The 24,365-nt window shown below is 35.3% G+C and overlaps 1 protein-coding gene across 5 annotated transcripts in view; it reads right to left on the reverse strand.

Moving 5' to 3' along the window:
• CBLB (Cbl proto-oncogene B) overlaps window positions 1–24,365 on the reverse strand; it is a 216,398-nt gene that overhangs the window by 89,139 nt on the left and 102,894 nt on the right. For all 5 annotated transcript variants that reach the window (XM_081235627.1, XM_081235626.1, XM_081235625.1 and 2 more), the window contains 4 exons: window positions 16,484–16,640; window positions 10,393–10,514; window positions 7,671–7,808; window positions 2,416–2,503 (listed from right to left, as the gene is read on the reverse strand). In XM_081235627.1, the coding sequence (XP_081091753.1) occupies window positions 2,416–2,503; window positions 7,671–7,808; window positions 10,393–10,514; window positions 16,484–16,640 (505 nt within the window). The remainder of the gene's footprint in view (window positions 1–2,415; window positions 2,504–7,670; window positions 7,809–10,392; window positions 10,515–16,483; window positions 16,641–24,365) is intronic.

The following is a 24,365-nucleotide window of genomic DNA, read 5'->3' on the forward strand; positions in this document are numbered from 1 at the left end:
TAAGCTTTTTGAATACTTTGGATTATTTAACATTTTGTACTGTCCTTTAGGAAGGTACCTGCATCAATAGAGTGATTTAAGAGACACAACTTATGGTTTTAAAAGGCAATAATAAATAACTTTATTTTCTTTGTAAATGCCACATACTCATCTAATTTTAATGTCAAATTGCAATATGGCTGACCATTAATTTTATTTCTTAGATAGCTGTCTGCAGAAATTCCAGAATGGAAGTTAAGCAGCATTTGCCAAGGCCTTTCTGCATGCTAGGTACTGTCGTCCACATTTATTATGTCATATAATCTCCAAAGTATAATAAAGATACACTGAATTTTAAAAAAACAAATAAAACTGAGGGTCAGTAAGTTTAAATTATTTTCTTCAAATTCTATAATAAATCTCTAATTCGCATACTCTTTTCCCAGTCTAACACCATCAAGAAATCTCATCATTTCGGCAACAAAAATTGTTTTATTCAACATCTATTCTCTTGATTTACTAGTTTAGAAGCTTTTCGCACAGTAAAACTCTCAGTGTTCAAATAATGAAAAGATCTATGTCACAAAGAAGATACAAACATATTGGTAAGAATTTAAAAAGTATGAAAAAATAATGTTATTTAACAGGGATACAAAGAAAAGGAAATATAGAAATAAAAATTTGTTTAAATAGGCAATGTTTTAGTCTAGTAAGTACCTACTACATACACGGCCCTGGATAGGGTGAATAAATGACAGTATTTAATCCCTAACCTAATGAAAGATCTTACAATCTCGAGAAAAAAAAATATAAACACATACAAAGATACACATACACACATATACCCACACATTCACATATAAATTGTGTCTACCATGATATATGTATGTGTGACTATATAAATAATCTTAAAATAAATTAAGGAAAAAGACAAGAGAATGGATCAAGATGGAAAAGAAGTCTAAAGTAATCCAAAATAAATCATATATCACTGAAATCCCTAAAATAATAGACAAGTATCTATATTGGTTATGAAATCCAAAGGGCCAATTTATAATTATAAAAAAATTAAAATAGGCTAAAATCACAGCTGCAGAATTCAGCACAACCTAAGATGTAAGCTAATCAAATATTTATGAGTAATTTAAGAGAATGATGCTACTCCTGAATATGAATTTTTAAACAATTAAAAAAAAACAATCTTTAAACAATGGATTTATAATGAGAAATTGTCTCGTGTCTTTTTACATATATTAGAAAACAGGGAATCACTAAATAATTTTTAAAATAGCTTTCATATATTAAATTTTAAAAACTGCCCACACACAGTACCCATGTCAGGAAGTGTGTTTCACATAATAATATCAAGACCACTGAGACTGAAATCTGGAGAATCAGAAATAAAATGAAAACTTATGTTGTCTTCCCCAAAATGTATAATTTCTTTTTATTACAGTCTTATTATTATACAAAGCACAAAATATCTAAATTATAAAAATTTTTAAACTTAACTACATGTAAAATAAAATATTCAAGTTCTCTCTCAGTTAAAGACTGTTGCCAGATTGGTGTTTTTCTATTTTTATTCTTTAAAAGCACATTCATATGTTCATATATGGTAATTTTTTATTATTTACAAAATTGAACTTAAGTAATATAATTTTACAAAATAAAATGTTACATAATTAAGCTTTACATAACTTTTTCACATAAGATGCAGAAGTTCCCATGTGAGTACGCAGAGCTACCTTCCTCCTGTTAAAGACTTTATGGTATATGCAGTATGAGTATACAATGGTATTTAACCTATGATTGAATATTTTGGTATTTTTTAATATTTCATTTTTATGAAAAATGCTAAAGTAAACGTCCTGGTGTATAGATCTTCATGTGTATATGCAAGAGATATGTATATGGAATCTAGAGTCAAAGATCTTTAGATTTTGATAATTACTGAATATCACCCTCAAGAAAGGCTTTACCAAGTTAGACTCCCACTCATAATCTATGAGGCTGCCAACAATGGATTTATAAGAATATAATTATTGTCTACAACAGGCTTCAATTACTCATTTGACTCTAAAAACTAATGCATATAATTAACCTAATCTTCCTTGGAGTTTTCTAAAATTATAGCTCTCCCTTCATATCCATCTACCTACCTATGGATTTATTTATCTATCTCCCCATATAAATGCCAATATTATATTGGAAGCAAGAATATTAAAAGCAGAAACTTTTATCCAAAAAATGCAGAAAGTAGTGTAATTTCTTTTCAAACACTCTTAAAATTCCTTAAATATCTTTTGCATTAAATACCTGCACATGATTTTACCTATAGTATAAGAATCTTATTTATGTCAAAGGCATCATAGGTACTTTTTTTTTTTGGAGATACTTATTAATTATAAATATGTCTCCAGAAATTGTCCTTACCTGTGTAACTTTTATATGATCATGGGGTGTAGGTTCACATAATCCAGTTAAATCAGGATTATAACTCCTCCCATCAGGATAAAGATAGCTGGGTTATAAACAGAAATTTTATTAACATAAACATACAAGTCTTAATTGCATTTAAAGTTATTTAATCAGATTCTTCTATATTCAAACAGACATTTGGATGTTTCCTTTTTATGTAACTTACATCAAGAACTTATTCTATCACTGTTTCCATAATACTACAAGTTATTTTTAGGACATTTAAAATCTAGGAATCTTTTTAATAAAGGAAATATACAATGAATATGGACTCAGCCATTAAGCAATCATTTTCAATTAAATACCTTTACTATATGTATAGGTAAGTTAAAAACTTATTTTCCTGGTTACTCATATTCTATTCCAAAATTCTTTGAATATACACCTATTTGCAATTATTACGTCTTTCATCTGAAGCACAGTTAACATTAACTGTATCATTTTACACAATGCTTAGTACCACAAGGAAAGAAAAATAGAATTAAAGCCCACAATTTTCCCACAAAAGTTATTCAAACACTTCTGTGGTGTTTTCTTTCTCCAGTTTACCATCCTCTTTCTTTCTGTTTCACCTTCCACTTATCCTGACACATATACACACGTGCACACACACATACAAATTTACTGGAGAAATTTTAAAATGTTACAATTCCATGTTTCATTTACTTCAAATCAAGCTACAAACAGAACGGTTTATAAACATAAGGTTCCATTATTAGAGAGAATTAAAATAAGAACTAAAAGTTATAGTGCTGTCTTGCTGTACTAAACCAGCTTTTACTCATTCAGAAATTCATTAAAAAATGAAGTTTATTGTGTTGGTAGACACGTATTTTAGATTAAGAAAGCAGTAATATTACTGCTGGATTTCATCAATTCATTAAGTTACAGTTGATTTGTTTACTACCTTTCTGTTCTAGATTTTTGAATGAAAAATTAAGAACACAATACTACAGTGGTGAATATTTTCAAGGGCAAAACTATACTAAAACTATTCTGTGAAGTAACAAAAACTATTTATCCTTAAATAAAGAGTCTATAAGAATGTTAGTAAGTATTTTAAATTACCCAAGTAAACCAGGAAAAAATGAACCGAGAGGATAGATCATTCTCACATGGTAAGGAGCATATCAGTGAGTGTTGGTTTTTGTTTTTGTTTTGTTTTTAAGATTTAGGAAAAGGGGGGCTTCCCTGGTGGCGCAGTGGTTGAGAGTCTGCCTGCCAATGCAGGGGACACGGGTTCATGCCCCGGTCCGGGACGATCCCACATGCCGCGGAGCGACTGGGCCCATGAGCCACAACTACTGAGCCTGCGCGTCCGGAGCCTGTGCTCCACAACAAGAGAGGCCAGGACAGTGAGAGACCCGCGCACCGCGATGAAGAGTGGCCCCCGCTTGCCGCAACTAGAGAAAGCCCTCGGCACAGAAACGAAGACCAAACACAGCAAAAATAAATAAATTAATTTAAAAAAAAAGATTTAGGAAAAGGAGTTGACTACATCTGACTATGATACAAATTTAGAATGTCATAGGGTTGGGATACAATTCTACAAATATTAAATGAGTGATAAGCAAAAGTTGGTAACTCTCTTTTTTTATACCCTAAAATGGCCAGTTTTAAATATTATTATATATTTTGCTCATCGCACTTCAAAAACGTAGAATTCTAGGAACAATTCAGAAATGAAAGATTACAAAATGACAATAAGGTTGCTAGAGGAAAGGTTAAATGATTCTATTTAATGTATAAGGAGCATTTCAGTGATTACTGTCCCCAGTACACTGGGGTGCTACTGATGAGCCCTTTCCAATGGCAGTGAAGGAATAAGGAATCTTGGCTAGTTATCAAAGTAAACTTCTTTATCACCTATGTCCTACAATATCAGATTAACTATACGGAAAAGAGAGCTGACCCTGATAGTTGGACCAGATGATATCCTGTGTTTTTACTGATCTTAAGGAAAAAAAGCAAACAAACAAAAAACCTATCTAATTAAAATGCTAACATTTTAATCTAATCTAAAACCTAATCTGATCAGATTTTAACGTAATCTATCATTAAATTTCAAATTCAACCAGCTAAACCCCTCTGAAGATGTGTGTGTTGTGTGTGTGTGTGTGTGTGTAAATATTAACAGCTAATTTGCACAGGAGTTTGGAGGCTAGACTACTGATTATGATATTATAATCTGCTAATTTTTATTGACTTTTGAAAAATAGATGTAAAGCATTATAACAATATAAATAAGCTATATCACTAATCGTTAGAGAAATGCAAATCAAAACTACAATGAGGTATCACCTCACACCAGTCAGAATGGCCATCATCAAAAAATCTACAAACAATAAATGCTGGAGAGGGGGTGGAGAAAAGGGAACCCTCTTGCACTGTTGGTGGGAACGTAAATTGATACGGCCACTATGGAGAACAGTATGGAGGTTGCTTAAAAAACCAGAAGTAGAACTACCATATTACCCAGCAATCCCACTACTGGGCATATACCCTGAGAAAACTGTAATTCAAAAAGAGTCATGTACCACAATGTCCATTGCAGCACTATTTACAATAGCCAGGACATGGAAGCAACCTAGGTGTCCATCGACAGATGAATGGATAAAGAAGATGTGACACATATATACAATGGAATATTATTACTCAGCCATAAAAAGAAATGAAATTCAGTTATTTGTAGTGAGGTGGATGGACCTAGAGTCTGTCATACAGAGTGAAGTAAGTCATAAAGAGAAAAACAAACACCATATGCTAACATATATATATGTGGAATCTAAAGAAAAAAAATGGTTCTAAAGAACCTAGGGGCAGGACAGGAATAAAGACGCAGATGTAGAGATGGACTTGAGGACATGGGGAGGGGGAAGGGTAAGCTGGGACGACGTAAGAGAGTGGCACTGACATATACACACTACCAAATGTAAAACAGATAGCTAGTGGGAAGCAGCCACATAGCACACAGAGAGATCACCTCGGTGGGTGCTTGGTGACCACTTAGACGGGTGGGATAGGGAGGGTGGGAGGGAGACACAAGAGGGAGGAGATATGGGGATACATGTATACGTACAGCTGATTCACTTTGTTATACAGAAGAAACTAACACAACATTGTAAAGCAATTATACTCCAATAAAGATGTTTAAAAAAAAAGCTATATCAAAATTACTCCATTTACAGATGTACCCACTCATAACCTCTTTTTTATAAATTAAAACTCTGAAGCACATTTTCTTCAAAACAAAAATCCTCTTATCATAGTGAATAGAAAGCTACACATATGAATCTTTGATGCACCAGAGGTAAGGTATAAATGACAGAATAGCAAATGTATGATAATTTAAAAAGAGAGAAATAGACATTTGGTACCAGTTTGCCATACAATTCTTATGTAATTATTTCTTGAAAATTCACAACTTTTATCTCTTCACATAGATCTCATCACATTTTCTTCTTTCTGTTTTTGCAATTACTTTGGAAAAGTAAAACTTTTTGCTATTGGAAAACTTAAACTATTTGCTCTTTCTGGTGGACTTTCTCTTGCTAGGCTTCTATCACAGTCCATGCCGCAGCAAGTAGGAGCACATATGTCTCTGGGTTACTCAGCAAGGCAAAGGACAAGAAAAGTCAGTGAGATGGAGGTGACACTGAAAATACCACAAAAGGGTGAAGAGAATTGCATATGACTAAAATGAATGAAAGACATATTTACTATGAAGGGACCTATCAGATTGTCTAAATTTTATGTACGGAGAAGAAAGGCAATCTTAACCTAAAAAACAAAGGAGCATTTATCTATTTCTAAATTTAAAAAAAAAACAGCTTAAGATCAACTGAACTTAGCTATTAACATACAATTCTGGAATATGGATTTATTATTGATGTGAGTAAAAGAAGGGAGACATGAAGAGAAGGGAAGGGAAGGGATGAGAAAAGGATGAGAAGAAGAAAAAGAAAATGTGGCATTACCAATGAAAATAAAAAGTAGAACTAGCAATTTAAGGGTTACATGAGGGAGTAGGAGTCAATTATTTTAAAGAATTATCCCAATATATACCGTTTTACATCTAATTTTAAACTACATTTAGTTAATAAGTTCTTTTCCTGTGAAAGATACAAAAACTCATTGTAATTTTTTTTTAACTCATTGTAATTTGATGTTGGAATTTATTTGCTATGTTATACACTTAAATTCAATGATAGCAACTATAGGTGGAATCTAAAAAATACAACAAACTAGTGAATGTAACAAAAAAGAAACAGACTCCCAATACAGAGAGCAATCTAGTGGTTACCAATGGGGAGAGGGAAGGGGGGAGGTGCAATACAGGGGGAGGGGAGTGAGAGGTATAAAATAAGCTACAAGGATACATTGTACAGCACAGGTAATATAGCCAATATTTTATAGGAACTATAAATGGAGTATAACCTTTAAAAATTGTGAATCACCATACTGTACACCTGTAACTTATATAATATTGTACATCAACTATACTTCACTTTAAAAAGACAACAATAACACACAAAAAAACAAAGAACAAAAAGGACGAAAGAGAGGGAGCAACAGAGGGAGGAAGGCGGACAGAAGGAAGACACGTTTCAGAGACATATCAGCATGGTGCTCCCCATGGAAATGAAGTCCCAGGCCCATTTAATAACCAGTTGTATTCTTCTGAGAGAGAAGAGCTGATGGATGGCTCTTTGGGGGGTTGCTTTTGTGAGCTGTCTGCAGCAACCCCATAAGCAGGGGAACCCTTTGCAACTTCACCAATGGCCCCAAAACAGAGCCTGTCAGAATCTGCTCATGATCCCAACAGGATTCAGAGGCCCTACACTGACTGGGAGTGCAATTTGGGAGCACAGGAGCAGAGCTAGGTAGGGAACAATCAAATAATCATTCCACTGAGTCCGTTCTCCAACTGTACATATACAACTGTATACTTCTAATATTTGTAAGACAATATTGAGACCCGAAGATTGTTTAGACCATGCTAGAAAAAAATATATCAAATAATTAGGTTACCTTAAAATGACTATTTTAAGAGATGAACAATAAAAACTAAGGAACATCCATTTCTTAGTCTTGAAATAAAAACCAGCCTGAACATCAGGCTCACTATCCATTCCCTCCATCGCAAAGCTGTCTCTGTCTTCCACATCTGTGAATAATAAGCACCCTCAACTCCCAAGTCTCAAACTTACAATCCTTCCCTGCTGCCGTCAATCAGGGCTTGAAATAAGGGCTTGTTGTGTGGTATGGTCTGTAAGATATTTCCATCCCCTGTCACATAGCCGATGGCCCACTGTCCCAACCTAGTGCAGCTTAACCGGAAAATGTAGCTGTGAAACATAAGAAAATTACGTTTAATCACATTCAAAATGTAAGCTAACTACTACTAAACAATCTGTTAGATTTTTCTTAAGTGAAAGAATAAACAGAATCATTTAGAATTCCTATCTTCAAACTTATTTTTATACCATTTTCCTTCTCCATTTATTGATCTGTAAAAGAAGCAATGATAATAATTCCATTTAAGTGGTTTCATCTTTGAAGAAAACTGGGTTTTTAAAGAAAGGAAGAAGTTGTGATTTTTTAAAAATAAATTTAGTTATTTTATTTATTTTTGGCTGCTTTGGGTCTTTGTTGCTGCGTGTGGGATTTCTCTAGTTGAGGCGAGCGGGGGCTACTCTTTGTTGTGGTGCACAGGCTTCTCATTGCAGTGGCTTCTCTTGTTGCAGAGCACGGGTTCTAGGCACACGGGCTTCAGTAGTTGTGGCACGCGGGCTCAGTAGTTGTGGCGCACGGGCTTAGTTGCTCCGCGGCATGTGGGATCTTCCCAGACCAGGGATCGAACCCGTGTCCCCTGCATTGGTGGGAGGATTCTTAACCACTGTGCCACCAGGGAAGACCCAGAAGTTATGATTTTTAAATATTAAGAACTTCATATTGGTTTTGGAAATTTTGGAAAGGACTTTTCAAGAAACTCTAAAAACATATTCTCCTAGAAAGCCAGAAAATAAATATCAACCTGTCCCTTATTAGGATCCTTAATCGTAATCACACAAAGTAATTCCACACAGACTTATTATGACTGTCAGCTGGATCCCAAATAAAGTACATCCTGAAGAACTCAAATGTCCTTGTAATAGACCCAACTATTTTCTTTACCATGAAGCCAAAGAGATGAACCACTTTCCAAGAAAAAGGACCACTTAAACACATATCTAGCAAATATTTGTCAAAATCATTTGATTTGTTCACTGAGTTTTCCTAAACACCTCATCACACCTTACCTGTAACAGTTTACCACAGTCTAATCATTTCATCTTTAACTACCTAAAACTTAGAAGAAATCATTGTTACAGGGCAAGGGAAGGAAAGGAATAATCCTTTCAGAGGGTACTATCAAGAGAACTATTCCAATAGCAATGAGACCTGGCTTTTGCTTCCAACACTGTCATTAATTATCTCCATGATCTTGAACAAGAGAACACAAAAAGGACTCAGTTACTTTATTAATTTAGAATTGGACAAGATAATTTCCCAAATGACTTCTGTGTTAAATTTGCACGATTCTGTGATTCCAACCATATTACACCTTTCAAATCATACTCCAGAAGCAAGAAGATACTCTGATGCCAGTCAAGGGTGTAAAAGTTATGGAAAAATATGGTTATGAGAGATCCCTGAATGAAACAAATGACTCACCTAAGCCACTGTCAATGTGCACAATATCTGGCCTGCTCATGTGGTCACAATGAGAACCAGATCTCAGTCTAAACCAACGACTCCACAGGAGCCACACTGTTTTCTGTACCCATTACCTCCTTCTAATATACCATATACATTCTTAAAAATAAAAAAGGTGGAAATTTTTCATTATGGCAGAGAAGAAAGGAATCATCAATAATGGACTGTACTCGAAAAGACTTTGCTAAAGGACAAATGACATTTGCACTACAAGTCAAATAAAACAATATTAGAAGAAAAAGGTAGATTTAAAAAACCACCAAATTCATTCCTAAAATGAAATGACCCCTATATGAAAGTCGGTGCACTCACAAACACTGGGATGGTGTCTCCTACTAAAACTTGAGAGTGAAGGAGGGCAGATCTCCACTGTCATTACCATTGCACCCAGCACACTGCCTGCCACAGCACGAATGTCTACTATGTGCCTGATGCATTTCTAGACCGCATGTGGGGAAAATGCCTGCACCAGGAGACAGACAGACTTTCTCCTGCCCAGATTTGCCATTAATAAGGTGTGCTCTCTCGGTCAAAGCCAGAGGGGCTGATCACACAGCCAAGCTCTGAGTTTCACTCAATTTCAACATCAAGCATGAGGTCTTATGGAAGACGTTCTCAAGGACATGAAACTGGTTTGGATTGTTAACAATGGGCTTATATGTCTATGTACTTACATGTGTTTATCATGCATGTATATGTATACTTATATGTACTTACATGCATTAATATGTATTTAAATGTAATTATCTGATTATCATAGAACCAAATTGAATGTCTTGAAAAAAATACCCTAAAATAATGAACATGCAACTGATTTATTTTGTCATTAGCACAATATTCAAGTATTTAAATATACACATCTAATTTTATACATAAACATGTGTCATGAAGACAGTTAATATGCTAATATCCTACTCCAGTTTGAAACTCTGAGACTTACTCTCTAAATTCATCAAATTACATACTACCATATCCTCTTTCACTTTATGAACACTAAATTTCAGAACAAGCATAATGTCCCAATTTGAAGAACTGAATTAAGAAGCACTGTTTTGGTCTATTAGCATTTCCCTCCCCTCATCCCCATGGGTGTTACTGATTTACTTAGGAATGAACCACAGAGGACTTTTCATCTTTACATACATCACATAGTATTACTGCGAAAAGTCTTACCTTCCGGGTTTAGTGCTGTATTTCTGTAGCCGTGCTTTTACTTCATCATACGTGAGAAATGCCATGTAACCCGGATGTGTTACAGCTAAGAAATTCCAATTCCGTAAAATAGAGCCCCAAGGCTAAAAATATAAATAAATTTAAAAATTACCTAGAGAATATCAACTATCAATTACACAACAACCCATCATTTAATACACATACTAAAATTTTCCTGGATATTTTTAAAGTGAATATGAGCTTTACGGGGTTTAGGCCAACTTCTATTACCTAACAGCAAACATGCAATTATGTATTTTCTTTTTGGAGAAATATGATTATGCAGAAAACAGATTTCTTAGGAATAAAATACAGAAAGCAAAAAGGAAAACCACATAATCTCTTCTCTACAAATTCTATTCCCACTACAGCAGTTGTGATCAGTTTGAAACGTAAACCACATCACTCTTCTGTGCAAAACTCTCTAACTTTGAGTAAAAGCCAAAGTCCTTATAAATGGCCTAGAAAGACGTTTTCAGGGTTGAGCCCCAGTTCCCTTTCTGTCCCCATCTGCTGTGACTCCCCCACTTTCTGCCTTTCCTCTAGACACGCGGGCCTTGTTGCTGCTGGCCTGAACATAATTATATTCTCTCACCTCAGAGCCTTCGAACTTGCTGATCCCTATACCTGAATTCTTTCTCCAAATATCCATGGGACTGCTTCCTCTCCAAACGTCATTTCCTCAATGTGGCTTTCTCAGACCACCCTATTTAAAACCACTCTCATCTCATGCCTCATCTCCCTGTGCATCTGTTTTGTTCACTACTCTGCATTTAGACATCTCACTTTGTAGAACAAAAAACTCTATCATGGAATGTAAGTGATTTGGCAAAATCTACACATTGGCCATAAGCTACATTAGAACAGGGAACACATCTGTCTTGCTTCCCAAAGGGAGACCAAGCACTAATGCACAGTGTCAGAGCATAGTGATCAGGCTGGGGGAATAGCTGAAGAGGTCCTCTACTGAGTGACCTGTCTGCAAGGCCTCGCCTCCCATGGTAACAGACTACTGTACTCACATGTGGTTTATCCGTGTACAATCATAAACTCAGAAACGTTTATGGTTTAGAGGTGAGCTCTGTAAAAATCTTTCGCAGAAATAAACACAAACACACACGCACGCACACATACAGGGTTTGTATCATTCTCTCTTTAATAGGATTAGTTGTCCCTCCAGTTACCATGGCAAGAGAAAAAAGGCAGCCAGTAATAGACAACTTTGCTTGAGGGTGTGAATGAATCATCTCTGCCATACCTTTAAGGCTGAAGCTACATTTATCCAAAGGAATTGGCAGCATACTCTACCTGATGTGCCAGATTATTAACTCAAATCTTCTACATAAAAGAAAAAAAACAAGGTATTTTGTGTTGCCAAGTGATAATTGTTGAAATAGTCATCCTAGACATGATTATTGGTGGAGGGCTCCTGCTTTTGTTTGTTTTGAGACTTCTTCCTTGTGATTGTTAGGCAAGTTTCAAACTTGCAAGGCGCAATTCTTTAAGGATTGTATCCCTTAAGATGAGGATAACAAGGGAAAGAATGATTTAGTAATGAAGAGTTTAACCTTTTCCAAAATAACAAGAAAAATCTTTAGGGTATTTCCCCATCACACTAAAATACCTAATCGGGGAAAAATGAGCTCTGGAGACACTTATTATGAGAAGTTCTGTCTATGTACTTGAAAAACAAACAAACAAACAAACATGTTTTTAATTTTCTTCTTAAGGGATGACTAAAAATTACATAAACAATACTTGGAAGAATATTAGCATATGTTTAGAAAAACTGAAAAATTACTATTATAGTCACTGAGTTTTGTTTTGTTTTGTTCTGTTCTACTTCCTCATCTACAAAGGACAAGGATGAAAAAAATACAAAATATTTGGGTCACTTCCATTAAAATCCACACAAATTAATGAAAGAGTTGTTTTACAAAATGCTGAACTTTATAGAGAGCCAATGCACAGATCAAATACAAGCGAAAAAAAAAGAAACTAGAGTTTTGAGCCAAATGCTGCAGTATTTAGCAACCATTTCTTAGTAATAATCCAGAGGGCCAGATTCTAACTGCAACAATATTTATGTAATAGAAAGAGTCTGTGTACTATTTTTCTTGAGAATGCAACCCACAGTCAGAAACACGTGGTAGTTTTGTATTTTGTGTGTGTGTGTGTGTGTGTGTGTGTGTGTTTAAAGTATTTTGCCAACTAATGGCTTAAAGGAGGCAAAACAAAGTGATGGGAGAATGGTTATTTTCACAATTTGTTTTTAGGTTATAGGAAATCTTTTCTCACACACCAACACCAAGTTATTTGGAGATTCTTAAATGACTACAGAAATTAATAAAGTGAATTAAGAAGACTAGTCCCTCCATTCTCCCAAAGGCCACTGTGTTCACCATTTACCGACTTACAACCTACACTGGAAGTAGGGTCTCAGCTGGTCTGCCCAGATACTCTTTTTTTTTTTTTTTTTGCGGTACGCGGGCCTCTTGCTGTCGTGGCCTCTCCCGTTGCGGAGCACAGGCTCCCGACACGCAGGCTCAGCGGCCATGGCTCACGGGCCCAGCCACTCCGCGGCATGTGGGATCTTCCCGGACCGGGGCACGAACCCGTGTCCCCTGCATCAGCAGGCGGACTCTCAACCACTGTGCCACCAGGGAAGCCCCCCAGATGCTCTCTTAATCCTCACTACAATAGATGAGTTTCTTATTCTTCTTTTTCTCCCTGTTCCACAATGCTATATATTCGACAGTCAATAGTACTCTGCCCCAAACCACTCATTCTTTAACCTGCACCTACTCATCCCACTTACTGCCCCATTTCTCAACAACCCAGTCTTCTCTTACAGTGGGTAAATGGAAGGAGAAAGGAGCAGCAGCCCCAGGGAGAGGGAAGAGGAAAGCAAAAGCCCTGTCTTTCCATTCCAGGACTTGAGCACTTGCCAATCCCAGCATCTCTGAACTACATGGAGGGGAGAAAGATAAGGTTAAAGGCAGACAGAGGAAGGTGGCCATTGCAAGATCTTTCCAATGACTCCCAGCACTTGTTCAAGTTCTGGCAAAATATGAGGATGAGGGAAGACAGGAAAAAGGGGAAACCAGAATCCACCAGCTTCTTGCTTCTTTCATTTCCTAGGCAAGTCTCAACTTCATCTCCTCACCTCCACCAACACCTTCTGCAAACCCTTAGGCTAGTTTTCTATGTCAAACCTCAAGCCTGATGGTGTACCTTGCCCTCTTTCAGATGCTGCTCTGTTAAATACCCTATTCCCAACAATTTAAAGCTAGGAGTCACTACCAATTAACCACCAATATCACAGCTGCAGCAGAATATATGTTCGTGCAGTTACAGTAGCCACAAAACTTAAATCTTTCATATAGAATACACAACTATAACAAGAAAATATTATTCAATTGTTAAAGTTATGTAAAAATAAAAGATCAGTAAAAGTTAATACATGTACTTTCTGTGCACACAACCAATTTTATTGTATTTTAAAGCACATATATGATTATAGTCTAAGCATAATGAAATCAGGAGAGGTGAAGAATCTGAGAAACACACAGGGGCTAACAAAAGTTCTTTAGCTACTGCTGTAATTATGAGTTTTAAAAGACACTAGGCATTCTTTGGTTCGCTAGTAAGGTTTTGGTTTTGTTATCTAATACTTTTCATAGTAGCTCTACTTAAAAGATTCTTTTCCTCTCCCATCCCCATGAGCATAAATAAGATATATGTGCCTTAGAGTGCTGAGATTACTTGGGCTGTAAAGTGAAACAGCTTATAAGAAAATATGTACACATATTAAGTAGCTGTTTGGGTAAGTGCTTAACCAACATTAAGCTGCCCTCATACCTTTGATATATAACTCTGAGGCGTTCTAGTATTTAACATCCTCACTAAAAAGTCATCTAGGCTCCCCACAGAAAATACACTCTTCCTAGAATAAACAGCTAGGCTTAATGTATGAAAATAACTTTTGTTCTCTTGCTTCTCAAGGGGAAGAAGCAAAGCATCTACTATTAGAATGTCTTGGTATCATGTTAAATAAATGAAGTATTTGTAAAATTATCAGAAACTTTTAAAGAAAGGAGAGGTTCCATTATAAAATAATCAGTATCAGATAACACAACCTTTTCCTAAAATGTATCTTAAAGTCATTGGAAAACTATTAACTGACAATGTACATATACCAAGGGAATAATAATGAAACTACTGTAAACTGAAAATATCCAAAAGCATACTTCCTGCAGTCATTTATCTAATTTCCTATTCTATATGTCTAGGTAGAATTATGGTTATAAAGTTATAATAAAGTAAAATGTATTCTATAAGTATTGCTGACAGAGTTAATTTGCCCTGTTAATGAATTCTTTCATAAATTAAAAGTTAATCCCATGCAATCTTGTTTTCTTACATAATTCAGTTACCCGATCCTTGCAGGTGAGTACCAAGCAGGGTCATAAATCAGAGAAGCAAAATTCTTACAACATGAGAAACATGAAAACCAATATTATACTCTAACATTTGTTGAAAGCACGTTTCAAATAGAATAAGTTTTACTGCAGACTAAAATAATAAAAAAAATTGTGTCAGAATGTAAGCAAGCCTGGTTTTTGATCAATTAACATCACTTGCTATATAATTTATATTATTAGGATCATAAAGATTTTAGGTGGGGTTCTCACTTTGTGACTACTTGAAATGAATCTCATAGATGATATGCAATTTAGTGGCAGAGGCAAATTCAAAGCATATTTCAAGTCTCCATGTTTAGGGTAATTCTATCAACACATACAAAAGTACAAAATGATGGCACTCAGCTTTTATTATGTGACACCTGCTTCTGAATAGCTATGTGAAGACAATTATAAAAGAATGATTAAAAACCAAAAACAGGGCTTCCCTGGTGGCGCAGTGGTCGAGAGTCCACCTGCCGATGCAGGGGACATGGGTTCATGCCCCGGTCCGGGAAGATCCCACATGCCGCGGAGCGGCTGGGCCCGTAAGCCATGGCCGCTGAGCCTGTGCGTCCAGAGGCTGTGCTCCGCAATGGGAGAGGCCACAACAGTGAGACGCCCGCGTACCACAAAAAAAAAAAAAAACAACAAAGAAAACAATAAACAGGACAAGAAGGTTAATCTCGAAGTCATTTATATTAGGGGAAAAAAAAAACAGGAAAACAAATCTAAATTTCCCAAATAAGAGACTTTCTAAATTAATGACAGACTATTTCGATGGAATATTCTGTGGCAACTGAAAATTGAAAATTATATTGATGAAAATACTTACTGACATGGAAAAATGTTTGTGATATACAGATGAAAGAGCAAAGCAAGCTGTAAAAACAGTACACATGGGCTTCCCTGGTGGCGCAGTGGGTGAGAATCTGCCTGCCGATGTGGGGGACACGTGTTCGTGCCCCGGTCCGGGAGGATCCCGCATGCCATGGAGCGGCTGGGCCCGTGAGCCATGGCCGCTGAGCCTGCACGTCTAGAGCCTGTGCTCAGCAGCAGGAGAGGCCACAGCAGTGAGAGGCCCATGTACCGCAAAAAAAAAAAAAAAAAACCCATACACATCACAGTAATCTCCTATACAGAAAAGGATGAGTTTGCTATTTATTTCCAGGTTCACTATTTTCCCTTCTCACCTAATGAATGTGGGAGGCAAAGGGGAGAAGAAGTTGGGATACAACCTCAGCAAATGCCCACCTACAAAACCTGGAATCTATCAGTTACTGGGCTAAAATGGGCAACAAAGTAAAGTGAGAAACCACATAGGGACTTTAAAGTAAAGCTCCTTTACATCATTCTTCTCAAAGCTAATAAGCAACCTCCAGGCTCGGAACACCAGATCCTCCAAACTCAAACTCTAAACTTACAACAATGACCAAAAAAACTTGCTTTAAAATTGTAGACTACCAAAAATGAGACCATTTCCCATATATTTGTATGTATGCGTGTGTGTGTGAAAAAGAGACACATACACACACACAGAAGGGAGGTAAGTGGAAGAGAGGGCAGGATTAAGCAAATACAAAGCTTACCTGAAATAGCCTGGTAAAAATATCAAATTCAAAAACTGAAATGTAATCATTACAAGTTAAATCAATTGTTGATTTTAGAGCCATTGCTTCCAGGCCAGAGCTAATTTGATGGACCTCATGAAGGCACTGTCTGAATACTTTCCATGGTACAATAGTTCTGTGCAAGGAAAAAAAAAAAGAAGAATCAACTGTCATTTAAGACATACCTTCCATTGAAACAGCACAATTCAATCATACCATTTAATATAACTGCATTTGTACTAAAAGACAAACAGTTGAGAATACTGTTCATAATTCACAACATATGTAATGGGTTTTGCTAACCGGATTATTTTCCATTTGCTAAGAATGTGACAAAAATGTAAATCAATTTTTCTCTCCTTGCCTATCAAGATACTTCTAAAAGTACTTCAGAAGAAGGTATTAGATCAATGTCCTGTAGGTCTGACCTCTTCATTTGTGTATGCAAGGTTATGTAACTTTGAATCAAGTTAAATTCTTCCCCTCCATTTATTTTCTTAAAATAATAACAAGATGATGGATTCATATAACAGTAAGAATTCTTTGTTCAGTGCATAAGGAAGTTCAGGTGGAAAGTCATTGAGACATTTCTGACACCACCCCAATAATGTTCTACAGAGATGGAAAGCCACTTTATCTAACCTTTCATATTAATGCAAAGGGAAATTTTAATAAGTTTTAACCAACCCCACTGGCTATCATATGGAAACTTATTTATTCAACTTATTCATTAATTTAATCTTATTAAATACCCCATATCAGCATTTTACTATATAGTGCACTTACATGGTTCAAAAATTTAGAAGAGCATAGAATGGTACCCAGGGGAAAGTGTTCCAACCCATCCTCTACCTGACCAGTTTTCAACATTCACCCACCTCTTCCCCACCATGAAAATGAGTAACATCCATTATTCGTTCCTTACTTTTCCTCCTTTTGGAATGTTAAATGCCTATTCCTGAACAAGTGCAAGAAAGCAATCATTCATATTTAAAAATTTTTAAGCTGCAGTTTTCATAATAAGACAGCATAAAAGTTATATACACTCTCTTCTAAGATTCCAAATATATAAATCTTAGGTTTTCCTTTACTTGTATCTCTTTGAGAAATAAAACTCAGGCTGAATGGACAAAATTGGCTCCATCTGATACTAATCCTCCCAGTGAAGCATCACTATAAATGTAAAACTTTCATATTCATTCAATAATTATCTGCTGCAGTGGCTGTCAAACTTGAGCATGCATCAGAATCACTGAAGGGCTTGTTAGCACAGAAATTTCTGATCCTCAACCCAAGATATCCTGATTCAGTATAACTGGGGTGGGGCCGTGGAACTTACAGTCCTAACAAGTTCCCAGGTGATGCTGATGTTGCTGGGCTGGGGGCAACTCATTGAGCATCACCAGTCTATGTGCTCTATTAATTGCTAAGGCAGGACACTGTGGAGAAATACAATTATGGAAATACGAGATACTATCTCTGCCCTTGAAGAAAACACTCTTTCAGGGTAGAAATGAGATCTGTAATGTTAAAGAATACAGAAAGGGTATCTAAGGAAGTGCTGGAGGAATTCCAGAGAAAGAGTGGTCTGTGGCAAGATGAATAAATGAATGGTGAAACAGGCTTACAATGCTATGCTGTATATATATGAAAGTTTGTGTTTGATATGCTATTAAAAGAAAAAGGTTATGAGGCTGAATACATCAAAAGGCTTTTCTCTATGTATGAAAAAAACAGGAAACCACAGAGAACCGAAGAGAGACACCACATCAGAAGCCATTTAGAAGAAACACGCATCAGGCTCTGATTAAGGTTAACAAGATGCTGCTGTTTTAAAATAACAATGAAAACTTTTGATAACAGTAGAAGGCTATTGATTTATGGCAAAGTGTAGATATGCAATTATGTCCAGCTTCATTATAGTTACCTTGGAACTAGTGCCTAAGAAGCAGTTTTCTTTTCCAAATTAAAATTTCAAATATTCAATAAACAAAAGAGACATGAACCATAATACTCAAAGTAAAAAAAAAAAAAAAAAAAAACCCAGTAAACAAAGAACTACTGATTTAAGAAGGGTATGTGTTTTCTCTTTTGTATAGAAATGTTTAGAGAATTTTGTCTTGTGTATAAATTATAAAAAGTAAACAGACTGGCCGAACAGACACCTTTCGATATCCATTACCATAAAAATTATCCTCATCCTAATAGTTAAGGTGCATGCAGATCATAAGTCTTCTGAATAACCAGTGATTTCCCTGAGCAAAACATTAAAAAATGAACAAACTTCTAAAGTTGTAGTCTAATTTACCACTTTGGAACGACAGTTTACAAAGGGGCAAGCTACATTTGCATGGTCCTTGTGCAAATGAGACTTTCCCCCAGTTCCCTTGTGATAAACCTAACGTCCAAACAGGCATTCACCAGAACCTTAATTAAGGGTAGTAACAGGGATTAAAAAGAAAGGGAATTATTTGGTTAACTTACTATATATAAAACTTTGTACAACAGATACCCTTCCCTTGATCAGCTGAGCCAAATACCCACCATGGGAAGAAGGTGGGAGCAATGGTGGGGCGGGCAGGCTCATGAGTGAAGAAGAGAAATAGAGTACAATGATTTCTGGAAAAAAAAAAAAAAAAGAAGTTCTAAAACTGTTGCACTAAGGATCTAACTTTTTAAAGAGGATTTCAAGTTGCTACCACATACTTTCCTGAGGTTTGTGGGTGGAGGAGGAAAGGAAAAGGATGACTGTTCACACCTTTAACTAACTGTAGCAATACCACAGAGTGGTGGTTTCTATAACCTCTTCCCCTAGATATGAACCTAGTGAGAGAAAACGTTAATGGAAAATTGTTTTACAAATATGTAGGAACTTCAGTGTGCTGGCAGAGATCTAGGAAAAGGAAAGAGGCAGAGAAAGAAAAAGAATAGAACATAAAAGGTCCAACTAAGCTTCAAGCTCCCACCAATCCAGAAGTATTTTAATTTGTCCTTTTGCCACTTACAATTATAAATCACTTTAATTACACGTTGAATTAACTTTAAAATCCAATGAAAAGCTCAAGTAGCCATCAATCCACAAAGAATTGAATAAAAGACCAATGGGTAGCCTGGCACCTATAATAATAATGTGAGTTCAGGATCTTTAGACTTCCAATAGGAAAAAAAAATGAGAGCTGCCATTTATTGATGACTTACTATCTGCCAATCACCAAATTAAGTACTGAGTTTGTCATAACAGTGTGAGGTAGATAATATATTTATCCTCAAGATAGAGATGGGGAAACTGAGGCTTAATGAGGTTAAGTGATTCACCCAAGAAAGACCGTATATGTGTCAGGCATTGTACTAGTTTCAGAACAAAAATCTAAATAAAGCCACAGTCTAATAAGTGGAAAGATTTGTAAATAACTTATGTTGTGTCATGTGCTCAGGTTATCACAGAAAAAGATTCATGTGCTATGGGAACCCAAGGGGATGGAGATCCTTGCAAACAGGGACAGTATCTTACTCATCTTTGCCTAAGACGAGTATGCAACTAAAATTTGTGTAATTAAACTGTGTCTAGGGAAGGCAAGGGAGTGTTTCACAGAGGAGGAACCTAGAAATTTGAGTGTACTACCACTCTCCTACTAAACAGAAATGGTTTGATGACTTAAAAAAAAAAGTGATAGTGTATTCACACAATGTCAGGAGAGATAACAACTTGCTAAATTTTAAAACCCTGCAGTTTTAACACAAAAGAATAAGGAATTGAAGACAAAAATGTAAGGCAATTGATACTCAAAAAAAGGGCAAAACATTTCCATGAAACCACAAGTTCTCATAAAAGACTATATAGGTTTTATTTTTAACTCATATGCAAAAAAAATCCATATAATAAAGGTGTGAATCTCAACAAAGGCTAGGATGTTTGGAAACAGGAGCCTTTGTGTACTTCTGGTGTGAATGAAAATTTACACAACATTTCTAGAAGGCAATTTGGCAGCAAGTTTCAAAAACCTATACATTTTAACCCAGAAAGAGTCTACTTCTAGGGATTTCAACAAGGAAATTATGTCAAAAAAAAAAAAAATACACAGCAATGCAAAGACTCATCCATGTCTCGTCAACAGTGTTGTTCATAACAGCAAAAAGTTAAAACAAATATGTTCGATAGTAATAATAAGACATATCTATAGGTTAGAATATTTTACAGCAATTAACAATTGTATACGGAAAAAATATTTATTGTCATGGAAAGTGTCCATGGCATTAAATGGAAACAGCATTTTTAAAATTGTATGTCCTTGGGAACTCCCTGGCTGTCCAGTGGTTAGGACTCCATGCTTTCACTGCCAAGGGCCCCGGGGACCCTGGTTCAATCCCTGGTTGGGGAACTATATCTCACAAGCCGCGTAGTGTGGCTAAAAAAAAAAAAAAAAAAATTGTATGTCCTTTATGATCCAATGCTGAAAACTATCTGGAACGTCTGGAGAGATCAACACAAATTTTAATTGATGATATCTAGATCATGGTAGGATTACAAGCAATTTCTTTCAGAATATTTCTAATATGCTCTAGTGGCTTAAAGGAGTAAAAGACATACTAAAACTGTTTAAAGTATATTTTGCAATCACAGAAATAACCAATTAAAAACAAAAATTAGAATAGTATTTGCCTATGAAATGGTTTTCTATCTAGGAAATACAAAAAGATTTACAGATTAAACTATGAGAAGAAAAGGGAATTCAACATGGCTGCTAAATATAAAATATGCAAAAATCAGTTGTATTTCTATATATAAGCAATACATAATTAGAAAATAAAACTTAAAAAATTTACAATAGCATCTGAAAATATCAAATAAATGGGAATAAAGCTAACAAAACACAAGCAAAAACACAACATAAACACACAGACATACTTGATCAGAGATGTAGAAGACATAAAGGGATATAACGCTTTAATGGACTGGCAGACTCAATATGGTAAAGATGTCAATTCTCTCCAAATTGATTCTTAGATTTCTTACAACCCCAATCAAATATTCCAGGAGACATTTTCATAGTAGGAATTGATAGGCTGATTCTAAACTTCATAGGGAAATGCCAAGAGCCAAGAATAATCAAGCTGAACTTCAATAAGAAAAACACTGACAAAGTTATACTCTTCACATCAGTTAAGACAGCGTGGTATTGGCACAAGGATAGACAAACAGACAATAGAACAAATTTTGGAAACAAATGCAATCATATCTGGACACTGATTATGTAACAACTATATATAAACAGCAGTAGGGAATGGATGATGTTTTCAATAAATGCTGCTGGGTCAAATGAATATACATATGGAAGAAAATGAATCTTGACCCTGAACTAATACCATATGAAAATCAATTTTAGATGAACCTTAGACCTAAATATGAAAGATAAAGCAATGAAGTTTTTTGGAAGAAACAGAAGAGAATACCTGCATTACAGGCAAATAATTAAAACAGGACCCCAAATATCCTTTATCAAAGGATAAAGGAAAAAATAAATTTAAAACCTGTGTTCATGAAACAATGTTATTAACAAAGTAAAAAAGAAAGCCACATACTGGGAGAAACCATTCACATAAATGTAATCAACAAAAAATTCACATCTATAATATATAAAAACTTCTAAATATAATTACTACTCAAAAATTGGGCAAATAATTTTCACACTCACACAAAAAATCAAAATATTCAATAAACACACAAATATACACTCAACTTCATTGTCATCATGGAAATGTAACTTAAGAACAAATTGAGATTCCACTCATCCCCACCAGAGTGGCTTAATAAAAAGTTTTAAAATGACAAATGATACATAAAATGTTGGGAAGGATACGGAAAACAGGAACCTTCAGGCACTCCTCATAGGTGATTAAATTGGCAAACCACTTTGGGAAACTCTTTGGTGGTTTACTAAAAGCTACTAAAGCTAAAACCATGCATAAACTAGGAGCCAGCAATACCACTCCTAGATATACAAACAACATAAATGTATACATGTTTTTTAAAATGTACAAAGTGTTCATAGCAGCACCACTGATAAAATCCAAAGGAGGAAGAATCCAATGTCCATCACCAATGGAATGAATACGTAAATTGTGGTATAGCCATACAATGGGGCAAGGAGAATGAACAAACTATTGTTATATGCAAGAACATGGATGGATTTCATAAACATAATAGTGACAAAAGCCAGATTTTTTTCAGAGTATAATTGAATGATTTCAATTATGTATGATTTCATGATACTAGAAGTTAGGATACTGTGGGCAGGCAGTGATTGCATGGGACTTGCTGAGGGGTTGGGAGGAAGGGAGATTCTGAACCATACATAATATACTATTACCTTATTTGGGTGGCATTTACACTGATGTGTTCATTTTATGAAAATTCCTCGTCTTACATTTATGATTTGTGCACTTTTCTGTATGCATATTAAGCTTTAATTATATACTAAACTTAAAAAATTTGTATGTTACAATTCTAAGATTAAAAGAGAGTAAGAAATGTGGGAACGGACAAAGCATCTGCCATCGTATAAACAAGGAAATTAATATGTTTGTTGATTGGTTTTCGGTACTGTTGCTGTAGTACTGGTGGTGGTTGTGATGGTGGTTGTTTAAAATCTATTCTAATTTAGGGATATAAAATGTCATCTTGACTTTAAACAAAATGAAAACCTGTTCTATCTATATTAACTCATTCCTATTTTCAATTTCATCTGAATTTTGTTCAGAAAATTCACCTTGATCAACAAAGATATGTTCAGTGGCAGTACCTTTAAGTTGCTTTTGTTCATAAGATAATAAAACGTTCATAAGCTATTTGATATGTTTTGATTTTTATTACGGATGCAAATATTAGTACTGTGATTCCTAAGTCTGTATACAGTTTGTATATAGTTATTCCTTAAATCCAATCTTTTTTTGGTAATGACTATTTGTTAATGGATATGAAAATAGATTCTTAACAAGCTATTACAGCTGTTGCTCTTCCATAAGAGAAAAATAATTGTTTTCCAGCAACCCACAGAAAGAACATATCAAAACCACTCTGGTCAAATAGCTGCCTTACAACTCATCATAGATAGGATGGTAACCACAGTTACCAAGGATATTCATGATTAGATCTAACCATTCTTTCTCATAAGTGAAAATTCCTTACTCTCATACAGCAAGACGCTGGATATTTGTGATAGATTTTTTTTTCTTTGTCAAAAAAGTTTATAACATTTTGTCTATAGAGTAGACAAGCATTACTTCCCTGTATAAGCGACAAGTATTCTCATTTTCACATTCTGAAACTTAAATTTAGAATCAAACATTTTTTACAAGATTCAGAAACAAGGAAATAGATTCTTTAGTATCATCCCTGATTTTTTTCAGTAAACTCACTCATGATAGATTTGATGCTTTCTAACTTCTGGTCTCACAACCTAACTTTTGAACATAATAAAGAGCAAACTTACTCTAACCAGGAAATTACTTTATACTTTGTAATTACTTTAGAAATTAATGGATATTTGCTCTTTCCTTTCTAATGACAACTGTTCTTCAGGAGATTTGCTCTGCAGGTTCAGTGATGCTTGGTAGGTTCATAATACACACAAGATACCATAGCAAGATGCCTCTGATCTGCTGAGGTCAGATTAAACAAAATTAGTAAATTATATACCCTAAAATTAGAAGGTTCTGCCACACATCCCCCTTTTAGCATTAAGAGCCCAGCCTGTCCTACAAACAATTTAAAGTCTGTAATAAAAGAAAATTCCCCAGAAATCTCTCTACATAGGTCAATTACATTAACAAGCAATGGGTGAAGTCTGCTAGATATGTAAGT

Source organism: Mesoplodon bidens (assembly GCF_964165515.1).
Source record: "Mesoplodon bidens genome assembly, chromosome: 5".
NCBI lineage: Eukaryota > Metazoa > Chordata > Mammalia > Artiodactyla > Ziphiidae > Mesoplodon > Mesoplodon bidens.